Source organism: Benincasa hispida, chromosome 7, assembly GCF_027475165.1.
Source record: "Benincasa hispida cultivar pf3 chromosome 7, pf3_genome.v1.1, whole genome shotgun sequence".
NCBI lineage: Eukaryota > Viridiplantae > Streptophyta > Magnoliopsida > Cucurbitales > Cucurbitaceae > Benincasa > Benincasa hispida.
In genome coordinates, this window is record NC_143484.1 from 38,544,696 (window position 1) to 38,557,719 (window position 13,024).

Sequence of the window (13,024 nt, forward strand, 5' to 3'; positions counted from 1 at the left end):
TATAAAAAAAATTAATTTAAAGTAAGTTAGAGATCGAACAGATTTCTCTGGTAATTTAATTTGAAAAGTGACGTTGAAAAAATTAGAAAATAATCTATTTAATCAAATGTGATTGAGATTCTTTTATAATTGCTTAATCTCAAACCGAATGAATGAACTTTATTCGAATTTTTTAAATTATTTTTATTTAATGCACACTACTCTATGATAAGTAAAAGAAAAAAAAATGTTTGAGATAAAAAGTGAAAATCCATCTTTATATGGGAGAAAAAAAAAAGTCTATACAAAACAAGGAGTAAGAGGGAAAAAAAAAAAGACAAAGTAAAAAGGGAAGTTTGAGACCACTCTTTGATGTTCTCAACAAGGAGAAAAGTGAAGGAACAATTGGAAATGGAGGATGGAATATTTCTTCTCTCTTAATAAAGTTGTTCTTTCTTGTCATGCAACCATCTCCACCTGCCAAAGAAAAAAAAAGACTTTACATATGAAAATCTTATCTAAATTAACTTAGCTTTGAAAATAGAGAATCTAATTCCTCTTTTAACTTTCTAATTACTTTGAATAATATTGAAGGGATAGAATTATCAAATAATTTCTTTTCTTCATTTTTAATCATTTTTTTATAATTTTTTAATAGGATAATGGTAAAGAGTATATTTTAGAGTTAATAATTAAGTGTATAATAACAGTTTTTAAGAATTACAAATATAGTCAAATCTATTAGTGATAGGACTCTATTTTGGATCCGATTGTTATATTTGTAAATGTCCCTTTTTAATACCTAAAAGTGTTTTTATTAGTTTTTTCAACAAAAAAAATGTCATATTTTACAATATGTGTTAAAAATTTAAAATAGAAAAATGTCGTGCAAATAGTTTAGTTCATTTTTTTTTTAGGAATGTCCACCCTCCACTCATTAATTTTTGGATTTAAAAAGATGGTTAATGAAAATTATTTAGTTCGTTGGGGCGTTTGAGGCCAGGATTTGGTTATTATAATCCTAGATTGTTATAGTTGGGTTATAATAGTTTGTTTTTAAGGTGTAGATTATTTTAATTTGGGTTATAATAATATATGTTTGAGGTGAAAACTATTTTAGTTTGGAAAGGAAATAGTAAATACCAAAACTAAGAATAAAAAAATGATGAATGTAAAATAATAAAAACTAGTAAATAGTAAATAATATAGCAAATGGGGTTTTGAAATAATGTAGAGATTACAAAATAATATTTACGGTAGTAAGAGGTGATTATTATAGTTTAAAAATAGTTCTTCCCTAAAGGTCTCGTTAGAGATTAAATTTGAAATAAAGTGAAACAACATTTAAAAGAATGCTTCTTTTGCCTAAAAGCATCCCTACAAAAAAAAAAAATCAGATAGCATTTTCTTTATTGTCTACCTAAAAGAAGTCCTTTCATGTTAATTTAGTAATTTCAAATATTAAAATTTAGTTAGTGTAGTTCTAATAAATCTTTAAATTAATCCTTTGAGGCTTACTTTTTATCAAAATTAGTTGAATAAATATTTTTCAGGTAAGATAATACAATATATTTCAAAATTTTCAAAGAGAAAATTAACGAAGTGGTTTTTTTTGTAAAGTATAAATGATTTCTAGAATTTTAAAAATTTAGGAAATAAAATCTAGATATTTAAAAGTATATCGATTAAAATAAAATAAGTCTCAAAATAAGTGTACCAAAACGATAAATTTGTGAGAAAACAAAAATAATAACAACTAAAAAAACTTCATATACTTGCAAGGTTTTCTTTAGTATGATATAATTCAAATATATGCAAATGACCTAAACACAATTCAACTTCTCAAAGTAAAGCATTCTAACAAATTCACTTAAAAGATGTAGGTACGAATGAGTTAAGAAAATAACATACCAATAGTAGTCCCATCTTGGTCGAACTTTGGTCATTCGATTGTGACCGTAAGGGTAGTCAGTCTCAGCCCTCTTGGTGTTGCGGAAGGCACAACAACCTACACAATAAACACCAATGAGGAGGACAACAACGACGACGTTGAGAACAGAAAGCTTATGCCAGTCCCTTCGAACGTCCTCAAGGACACCGGCTTTGCAAGAGTCACACTCGTAGCATAGCAAGTTAGGAGCATTGTTCCACCGATAGCAATCTGGATCCTGAGCCACCATCGCCATCATGTCATAATTGCATGCCGTTGGCGGCTTGCAACAACCTGACTGGAAACATAAATTTCAAAAATAAAATAATTAAATTAATATACATCTCAATTTCTTAATAAATATAATAAAAATAAGTTTAGACGTCAATCAAATTTAATTAAAACACTTTAAAAATGTAAAACTAAACATTAAAATAGTATATATTGTTCTTAACTATTTTTTATATTTAAAAAGGTCCCTATATTTTAAAAAAAAATTGTTATTTTTATTAGTCTTTCTACATATATTCACATACTATATTTTCTTACATAAACACATCTAAAGGTATATAAACTAAAATGATATATTAACCATTATTTTAAAATTTACTTGTAGCACTCCCCATAGAGAGGACATCCTTTAATAAAAAAAAATGTATTAATTAGTTAGCTAAACAAATCATAAAATAGAAAGGCACAACTTTTAAAATAGGTGATAATTGTTTCAAAAGGTGTGCATGTTACACATATCACTTTATTTTTTAGTTATTTAGGTAGGTATAATAAAGTAAAAACTGATCCAATCTTTGGCCCAAGCATGTTCGAACCTGAAACCAAACTTTCACACTTACTTAGATTCCATTTGATAATTATTTGATTTTTTATTTTTGTTTTTAAAAATTAAACCTATATCATTCACATTTCTTACAATAATTTACATCTTTCTTAAGTACAATGATTGAATTTTTAGCCAAATTCAAAAAACAAAAACAACTTTGAAAGTTTCTCAAAATTTGGCTTGATTTTTTAAATCATTGATGAAATGTAGATAACAAAAGGAGAAATTTGAAAGTGAAAGTAGGGTTCATGAGTTTAATTTTCAAAAACAAAAATAAAATAGTTATTAAATAAGGCCTCAGTTATTTTAAAATATTTTTTAAAATATTAGTAGTATTTGATTTTTTTAAAAAAATAAACTAATTAAGAACACCTCTTAAATTTTCACTAATTAAAATTAGTTTGAGTATTATAAAATAAAAATTATAATAAATACTTTTTATATTTCAATAATAAGATTTAAAGTCCTTTAATAAGAAGAAATTATATCAATATAATTAGTTTTTTTAAAAAAAATAATTGTTGTAAAATAAAGAGAAACTTTCACCGATAGAAAAATGTCAAACTATTTTTAAAAATAACAAAAAAAATATTGATAGACATCGATAAACTTCTATCAACCTCTATCAAAGAAGATTAAAATTTTACTATCAACCTCTATTAAAGAAAATTAAAATTTTACTATAAAATTTATTTTTTTAAAAAAAAAAAAAGCTCAACAGAAAAATCATGAAGCATCACCTGAATTGGGGTCATATCTCTCTCAAGATAATCAAGAGGAGTCCAAGAAGCAAGTTTAGCACAAGTCTTAGATCCCAAAAGGCAACTCCTAATAGTTAGCCAATACCTTGGATCCTTTATTCTCTTCCTCAACCAAGGTGAATATTGTTCCAAATGGTACTCTCTATACACCCTCCCACCCGGTGCTTCGATGCCTCCGCCCGGGCCGGTCACGACAAACCCAAAAATTGTCAACCCCATAAGCGTAGCGATTAGAAACAACATGACCACTAAGTAAACCCATAGTGCCCAAGCAACGTTAAAACAAGCGCCAATGAAGCCAGCCAACGACACTACAAGCACCACAAACCCCACGACCAAGAGCGGCGTCTGTAGGAAGCTCTCGCACGTGGTGCTACTTCTCGCCATCCATAGCCCCCCACCAATGATGGGGATTGAGGCTATGAGTGTGAAGAGGTTTAAGAATCCGATCACCGTGTTGCTAAATCTATACATATCTTTGTTCGTAACTTTTCTCTTCCTCTTTTCTTCTCTTTAAAGGGATGAAAGAAGGGATCGGAGTGTTAGTTAGAGAGATAGAAATATTTGGTATAACAAAAAAATTTAACGATCCTAAATCGTTGGATGTACGAAAGAGAATAATTTTAAGAAGGTATTTTGAATGAGGGAGATGGATGAATGGCCCATGTTGGATACACTTTAGGGAGAGGTTTGATTTTGAAGGTTTTTTGGGTTTTGCTTTTGTGCAATTTGGTTGGTATATATTGTTTATATTTAAAGTGCTTTTGTTCTGAATCTGTGAGAAGTACTTTATATCTTTGCATGTGATAAAAGAATGAACTCTACTTCTTACACATTAAGGAAGCCCTTTCTTTGGATGTTTCAAAGTGAACAATATTTGATGTTTCAAAAATAATAATAATAATATTCAAACGAAATTTTCTTCAGAATTTTCTTATATTTTTGTACGACTATGATAAATGTAGATAGAACGAATAAGGTATTACATAGCATTATATATAAAAATTTTCTAATATTTGTCTTCACATCGATCAATTAAGAGGTTTCTTATAACTAGATAAAGGAAATGAAATATGGTTGACTCATGTAGTCACAACAATATACACTCGATTTATTTTGGTCTAGTTTTTATATTTTTTTTAATTATTTTTTAGAATTGTAATAAATGTTAATATTGGAGATTGGAATAGATGAAAATAATTTCTTTTGGTCTAAAAGAATAGGTTCTGGGAATAATCATCCAAAGAATATAGCTCTCCTAGCTTTTATGAGAAGTTTTATTCAAGAAATAGCCATAAAGAATGTGAAAAGGATTCTCCTTTGAACAAAAATACAAAAAGTGGGCATAAGATGTGATTTTTAGGCATGGGCTAAAATTAATTTTTGAAAATCAATGGGTCAAATTTAGACTTTTGAGAAGGGAAAGAAATATTTCTAATTTCCACACAAGAATGAATCATCAAATTTCTTACATTTTAGATCATGTATTCAACAACCGATTTTATTCAACAGAAAAAATAGTTTAAAATACTATTTTGGTTCAATTTTGTTTCATTTAATCTTTCTACTTTTAACAAAACTTAAATTTAGTCCTTTAAAATTAATTTTTATTAAAATTGATTAAATAATAATAATAATAATTTTCGTGTATGAAATGACACAATGTAAATATATTTTTCCAAATTATAAAAGAGATATTCGTAAAGTCTATTTTTGTTGAGAAACATCTCCAAGAAACTAGACTAATTTCAAAAAAAAAAATAAAGTCTATAAACTAAAATGAACAGTTGAAAGTATATGGATCAAAATGGAATAGAACTTAAGGTACATGAACTAAAATGGTATTTCAACCCACTTTTAGTTGACTTGTCATCTTATCTACAATGGTTATGCTTTTAAATTTTTTAAAAGTATTTTATGTTAATATATTTTTGTTTAAATATATTGTATGAAGTTTATTTGTTTACTATATTTGACTAAAAAAATATAGGAAAAAAGTTGTATGCTCTCTTGGATGCATCTATCTTGGTACATTCCAAATATGGTCCAATAAAATATTGTCACGTGGTATTTTTATTTTTTTTAAAATAATATTTTTTTTAATTTCTTTTTTATGTAATAAAGATATGAGGAACGAGTTAGGTATTGCCTAGGTTGTATTTAATAATTGTTATATATATATATTAGGTTGTGTTAAAAAATACAAAATGCTTTTTGAAAATTTTTGTCCAATTTTCTTTGCTTTTTTGAGCCATTGGGCGCCGTTTGGTTTCTTCAAGAAGCGTAATCCCAAATCAGAATTAGTTTATTCGTGAGTGGAATAGAATATTAATTATATATATGATATTTGCCTTTTTTATCTTTTCTCTACCACTGGTTTAGTGGCTTTGTGTGATTTCACTTTGCCACTCCACTATCCATTGGTTTAAATTCTTTGATAATACCAATAATTTGGTATTGTAATGATGGCTTATTTTGGATTCTTCCATCCATTCAAATTCCATTCTTTATTATCTTATGATTTGTGGACACATTTTGCTAAGATTGATTGTCTACCATAATTTCATAAGAGATTTCACTAGCATTATTTAAGATTATCACTTTCTAATCCAACATAAAAAAATATGTGGAAATAAATTACACTTTTGATTCTTAAGATTTAGATAATATGTCAATTTTATCTTTAGATTTCAAAACCATCCACGTAATTTCGCTTTCGCTTCTTTTCTTCTTCTTTGATGTAGGATTGCGTGGGATCATCTTGGAACGCCAATTTTGGAAGGCTGTAAACATGTCAGTAGTAATTGAAGGTTCAAGGTGTTAGAAGCAAAGACTGGTGAATTGCTTGAGCGAAATTGCAAGGCAGTGGCATGGGCAAAATCCTCCGATGGTTATTGAATATGATCCTTTAGAGGTCCATATTGTTGAAAACTTGGTAGAAGCTGATCTTCTAAATGTCGATAATTTTTGTAAGGTTTCGAGAGAGTTGAACAAAAATACTCATAGCATTGTCTTTTCGTCGTTGCTCATAGCATCTTTGGTTTCATCTCCGGGGTCTTCTTTGTTTTGGAAAAAGGTCAAGATGGATTGTGGCTTGTTTGTGGTGCTTGTTTCGGTTGATGAGTTTCTGTTTCAAAAAATAGTAATAATAATTTTAAAAATCCTTTGAGGTCTGTTTATTATGTCATAATGTCACTTGGCCAACCCAAGGTAGCTTTAGCTTAGTTATAGAGTTTAAATCATATTTTAATACCTCAATTTTCATGTTTATTTATAAATATTTCGTCTCTGAGAATGGGTCCAAGACTTTTCTTCCAGCTTTTGCTCTGCAGCTGTTATATATTAATGGGATAATTATTTTGGGTAGTGGAATTGTAAAATGGGAGGTTCTTTTCCCTTAAACCCAACAACAGCCTGTTTAGAAATTTCCCACAACTTTGCAAAGTGCAGGCAGTAATTTTGAGTTGGCCAAACCCCTTCAACAACAACCCAAAAGATTAGAGCCTGTAAAATGAATCAAAAGAAATCATTTCCTTTCATCTTTTTCTCTCCTATGGAAGCAGCTCAACAAAATATATCCATCATTTTCAAAGTGTTTAATATGACAGATCAACATTTTGTAGACATTTAATCAATCCTATGAAGGAATCAAGATTATGGCAAAAGCTCTGAAAGGGAGACTTTGTTATTCCACAAACAAATTAAATGATGTTACCTTATTTGATACAATTGTCTGCCGAACAGCAATACATTTGTTGAAACTTCTACTTAAGACATCGAAATATAAAGAATGGAGAGCTAATAAGATAAGAATGGTGATGTTCAAAGCAAGAATAACGGCACTCGAGATGAATGCTTCTCACAATCCGGTCTTGTCCCGAGATTTTCTGTACATAAACTGTTCTATTCTTCTTTTGCTGTAAATATGATTGTGATAGTCTTCAACGTGGGAGGGGCTTATTCTCCAAGAATGATCGGAAAAGAATGAATGCTTCACGAGGACGGTGGAGCGGAACCTCATGACCAGCTCCGGCCACGGTAACGAATGTCAACCCTTTGTAGATTTGGCTCCACCCACCTACCTATATCCCCATAAAATTAGCTTGTAAGACTTAAGCAGAACTATTCATTATAGCAACAATTCAGAGCAAAGAGTCTTCCCACCAAGAGACAGGAACTAAGTAAAATACACAAAGAATAAAGTAAGATGATAATAATTGTTGTTGGTGTCATGATTGGGTTAGGTTGCAAATCCTAGAATAATATCTTCTTTTGACTAAAGGTAGAGGAAAAGAAAGATTAAAAAATGGAAGAGGAGAGGTGGCATTAATTATTAAGACCTTATTTGATAAATATTTGGTTTTTGAAAATTGTACTTGTTTTCTCACAAATTCTTTACCGTGATTTTTATCTTTCCTAACTAAACATTTGAATTATTAGTCAAATTCCAAAAACAAGAAGTTTTACAAATCACTTTTTTTAGTTTTCAAAACTTGACTTTGGATTTTGCGAACTTTTAAAAGGTAGATAATAAAACAAAAAATAATTATAAAAAATTCAAAAAGAAAATGGTTATCAAACAGGATCTAAGTAATTAATAAACGAAATAAGGCATACTGCAGTCTACAATAAAGCTAAGTTTTAGTTAAATATCTTCATAATGACAAGCAATGAAGTTTAGTCTATAAATCAAGTTGCTTCATGTTCTAAGAACTTACCTTTCCATGGTCATACCAAGGGTACCAGTTGCTTATAGTAGGGAGTTTTAAAGCATCGATAGAATATCGCGTTGCTGTCACGGGAACCACTGAATCGGTGTCTCCGCTGAAGAGGGAAAATCCATGAGAATCAGCAGGATGGAAGAATAAGAACAGAAGTCCTGACAATTATGTTTTGAATAGAATAATGAAAATAAAGGTTTTAACAAATTGCAGTTAATGATACTGCTCTTTTATAAAGTTTCAACTCAATGAAAATGAACCATCAGAGAAGAACTTCTAGTTTTATTCTTCTATTTCAATATTTTAATTTCAATGCATCTTTTAAACAAATATGGATAAATGAACCAGGCAGGGCCTTAGCTGCTGCCTACTTCAGATGCTTCACATCAAACAGGAAGTTATAGAACTCTCTTGGGTATTTAAATAATGAAAAATTATTTTACTTTAAGAACCTGTCACTTGTACAAAATTGAAACCTATTTTGTTGCCCCATCAAAAAAGTATTTCAATAATGTATTTCTTTTGTAGAAGGTTCGCGTTTTTCCCTTAATGTAGAAAACAAACTTCAAGACGTTGGATTCTTTTGGTAATAGGGCACACTGCACCATATACTACTACTTGGTGGTGTACTAGCCACAAGAATTCTTCTATACCTACAACCTTTCTATATGATTATTAACAATTGGAAGACTCTTTTTTCCTAATAGTTTTGAGTAAAAGTTTCGTCTACACGGCCCTACCAAAAAAAGAAGTTATGCTCATTTTCATAGCCTCCAAGCGAATAATATAAAGAGTGGATGAATAATGAGCAAAACAAGACTTGAAGAATCAACAGTAAGCTTCAAAATGTATAGAATTAGAATCCTTTCCGAATTTTAGCAAAGCCCAGCACTAGCGAGTATGTATAAAGGAATTCACAAACGTATGGCAATATAGATGATAAAGCTAGTGAGGTATGCAAAAACTAGATCGCAAATGATATGATAACATCCACAAATATCGTATTTACATGTCATTACTTTGATATCATAGCCTAAAATGTTGAAAAGAAAGCTTGCAAATATTAACATGATGCGCAACAATTTACAGCTTAAATGTAGTATGGCCACAGGCCCATAACCCGCCAAATGAAAAGGCAAGCATATCATTTGAATTCTAACATATAAAAATTGTCAAATTGAGGGATAATAATGGTATGTTGAGGCATGCAGTATGAAGCAGCCAACTTCCCATCATTCCAACTGCTCAAACCAAAAATTCTCTCTGATTCACTACTTATAATGAAGCAGAGCTTCATGCTGCCTAAGGAAAAAAGGGGTTGCCTTTTCAACATGGGGAAAGTAAATAAAAATACACAGCACTGAGTCAATAGGATTTTCAGAGACCTCTTATTTAGTACATCAAATCGGGCTCCATTGGAGCGATATCCAACTATATAAGGTAGAAGGAATAAAGAAATGTACTACCTGAATACCCAAATTCTGATACCAGCACCAATCAGTTCTTGATATATTGGAAGCATAGAGAGCGGAGAATCAGCCCAGTAGCTTCCCACAAGATCACTATAAACACAAGATTCGGAATGTTGAGCAAGCGCCCAAATAAAAAAGTGACCTTAAATATGCCATAAAAAACTAACCTGCATGTACTCCACGGGTAGGATACCCCAGTAACATTAGCATGGAATGCCTTCTGAACATCTGGGTGATTGAAGTACGCTACAGAATACCTCTCAGTGCAGGGATCATAGGCTCTGGACATCCATGGCTGAATTAAATGCAAAAGATCAATATCACAAAACTCTCTCGACGGTTTAAAAGGCCAAATCAGATCTAGATTTTTGCAAAATTTGACAGAATGCACATGCTTGAAATTCTCATAAGCAGTGTACTTTAGTTAGTAATGAGATGGTGATCAATAAAATATGAGAGGACCCCTTCCTTTACATAATACGGTTATGGGGTATGCTATCTTAACTCAACCCCTTACTTCTTTTACTAGTTTTTGATACAGATTGATCACCATCTTCAAGCCATAGATGAAAATCATCTGGTAGTGTTAACAATTTCTTTGACAGAAATGAGAAATACATGATGTTTATATAGAAGATCGAATGTACTTACATAATGGCCCCTTAGGTTATGCCTCAAAGATGCAGTACCATTGCATGGACGAGTGTAAATGCTATATGGATCAATATTTCCTTGTTCAAACTCTGCAACTATAAGAGCTTTCTTGCATTCTGTTGACGGGTGCTGAGAGGATCCAAAATCACAAGCACGTCGCAGCAGTCGATAGGTAGAATCAGATATCAGACCGTGAGTCCACCAGTACTCAAATGTGCCAACATAATCATGGTAGTCATCAGTAACAGCATTACCCACCTAAAAAGGAGAATCGAGACAGGAAGATTTATAAAGCCATTGAGCAATAGTTTATTTAAAGTAAACATCTCTCAGTTCAATACTATCAGGGATCAACCACAATGTTGTAAACTCTGATTCATTACCATAAATCCCTTGAAATTTATGACTGGATTCTGAATTCCTTTATTTCTTTCATAAATTAACTGTGATAGCTGAGGAACATAGTGACCTGAAACAGAATATAGAGTTACACCATTATATCAAGTTTTAAATAGACATTAGTTCTTGCAAGTAGACAACACAGAGAAACTCCAAACCTGCATAACTCTCTCCAGCAATGTAGAAATCTCTGTGCTTGTACTGAGGAAACCTTTCAAACCAATTCACTAAAAATCTATATGCATCTTCAGCTGAAAGTGTATAACAACACATCCGAATCGTCACAACATTTCATTGTTTATAGTTTAATATTATTTGTTTCTTAATCTGTAATTCAACCAGACCATGTTAATCCATAATATCAGTAGAACCGTCATATTATGACCTTGACAATGAATACCTGTTTTCTGGTCTCCTGCAGTGTACAAATCCGAGGTAGTATTGGAGTAAGAAAAGCCAACACCAGCTGGGGATTCGAGGAACAGCAAATTTGCCACTGCAATGGATAAGGAGAGATAACATTAGTTGTCTGCATACAAATAGATTACGAAAGCTAAACAACCAAACAGACATACACTTGTTCCAAGAATATGGATTCAAGTAAAGGTTCCTCCCATCAGGCTTAATGTGGAAAGGTCCAATTTCTTCGGCTGCTCCATAGGCAACAGAGGAGCAACCAGGGCCACCATTCAACCACAATACAAGAGGTCTTGACTTAGGTACACGGCTAGTCGGTGTCTCGGTCAGCCAATAAAACAATGCCCTCCCAGCTTGCTTATCTACAGTAACATAGCCAGAATATTGGGCAAAATCCACATTCTTGGGCTGTCCTGGCAATTGGGTGATCCTATCTCTCTCTTGCTCGGCATTATAAGATCCATGGGAGATTCCCACGAAAGAGATAAGGAAAAATAGATAGAATAACGAATAACTCATTGTCACAAGTGAAAGAAATGCAAGTTTTTTGGCTTGAGGAATTGGGATCTTGAGATTGATAATGAAAAAAACAACTCAAAAACTCAGATCCCAGAATAGCTTATGCCTCTGGGTTGTCAAAGAATTGATCCTAGAGAATAGGGAAGACACAAATAGAGACAGTCCAGTGACAATTGTTGAAATTCGTGCAGATATTTCATTAAATCATTGTCAGCATTGGTCTGAAAGTCATTTGGTGTACGTAAGGTTATGAGCAGTGTAAAACGAGCAAGGCAACTTGATAGAGCAGAGATAAGCACATGGGGTTGGCTTAAACTAAAAACTTTGAAGTTTCTACACCGATGAAATTTACTACCATATTCAATTCCAACAAATACCCAGAAAAGAAAAAGAACTCTTCAACCTTTTTTTCAAATGAGTGATGAATCTGTTAAATCATTACTTTCGAAAGATGCAACCGGTGAGATCTCCAAGTACATGGGACAATAGTAAATGTTCTATTACTATTGAGAAGTATATATGAAAAGGAATGGGAAAAATGTAAAAATTAAAGGGGAAAAAAACAAGAGTACTCTTAACAGATGCTTCCTGCCAGTGAATCCTGTAATGTACTGGCTCTGCTGCAGCAATGGTGGGTAGGTGGTCCATTTAAAGTGGCTCCAAAGAAGAAGGACTCGAGGAGACGGGGGAATTTTTACTGAGAAATCAACTATCTCCCATTTACTTCTTCCCTTTCTTTGCCTTTTCAACCCATTAAGTTAAAAAAATAACTTCATTCAATAACTATTCAGGGCCATAATCCTCGCCCAAAAGAGCAGTGGATAACCAATCTGGAATAATAAGAGAATTCCAACCAAGCCATAAGAAGAAACTTACAAAACCACCCCCAATTACCACAAAACACAGCACGAGCCAATTGGTGGGCTAACCCATTCGCAGTTCGCGAACACCAAACGAAAGACAGTTGAGCTGGCACGACCAAGGCCTCAACCTCCTCAATAAACCCTACAACTCCAACAAATACTAATTCTTGTGGATAATGACACTAATAACATCTAAACAATCAAATTCCACTGTAATTGAAGGATGAGTCCCGAGGTCAAAACTCTCCATGTAAGTCTTTCAAATGTCAAATAAATCATAATATCAAAATCAAAACGATATTTTAATCCAAAGAAATCAATTTTAGTTTAATTTAAATTTTATTATATGAGTTTCGATGAATTTTAATTTATGTTGTATGGTTACAAATACTTGAATTTTGTTTTAATATGATCTATGTAATTATTTATTTTTTCAAAAAAAAACTTTTTTTTTTTGGTTCCTAACAAAAT

The 13,024-nt window shown here is 31.6% G+C and overlaps 2 protein-coding genes across 2 annotated transcripts; both read right to left on the bottom strand.

Annotated features, from left to right (window-relative positions):
* Nucleotides 1–229: 229 nt before the first annotated feature.
* On the bottom strand, nt 230–4,419 carry LOC120081157 (tetraspanin-6). The gene is made up of 3 exons (XM_039035839.2): nt 3,488–4,419; nt 1,891–2,207; nt 230–456 (listed from the first exon to the last, which is right to left on the bottom strand). The coding sequence occupies exons 1-3, from the start codon at nt 3,980–3,982 to the stop codon at nt 417–419; spliced, it is 852 nt and encodes a 283-aa protein (XP_038891767.1). The 5' UTR covers nt 3,983–4,419; the 3' UTR covers nt 230–416.
* Nucleotides 4,420–7,162: 2,743 nt separating this feature from the next.
* On the bottom strand, nt 7,163–12,784 carry LOC120082144 (serine carboxypeptidase-like 27). The gene is made up of 9 exons (XM_039037387.2): nt 11,330–12,784; nt 11,155–11,250; nt 10,913–11,005; nt 10,739–10,824; nt 10,353–10,613; nt 9,869–9,996; nt 9,696–9,791; nt 8,227–8,332; nt 7,163–7,590 (listed from the first exon to the last, which is right to left on the bottom strand). The coding sequence occupies exons 1-9, from the start codon at nt 11,688–11,690 to the stop codon at nt 7,450–7,452; spliced, it is 1,368 nt and encodes a 455-aa protein (XP_038893315.1). The 5' UTR covers nt 11,691–12,784; the 3' UTR covers nt 7,163–7,449.
* Between the last annotated feature and the right edge of the window lie 240 nt (nt 12,785–13,024).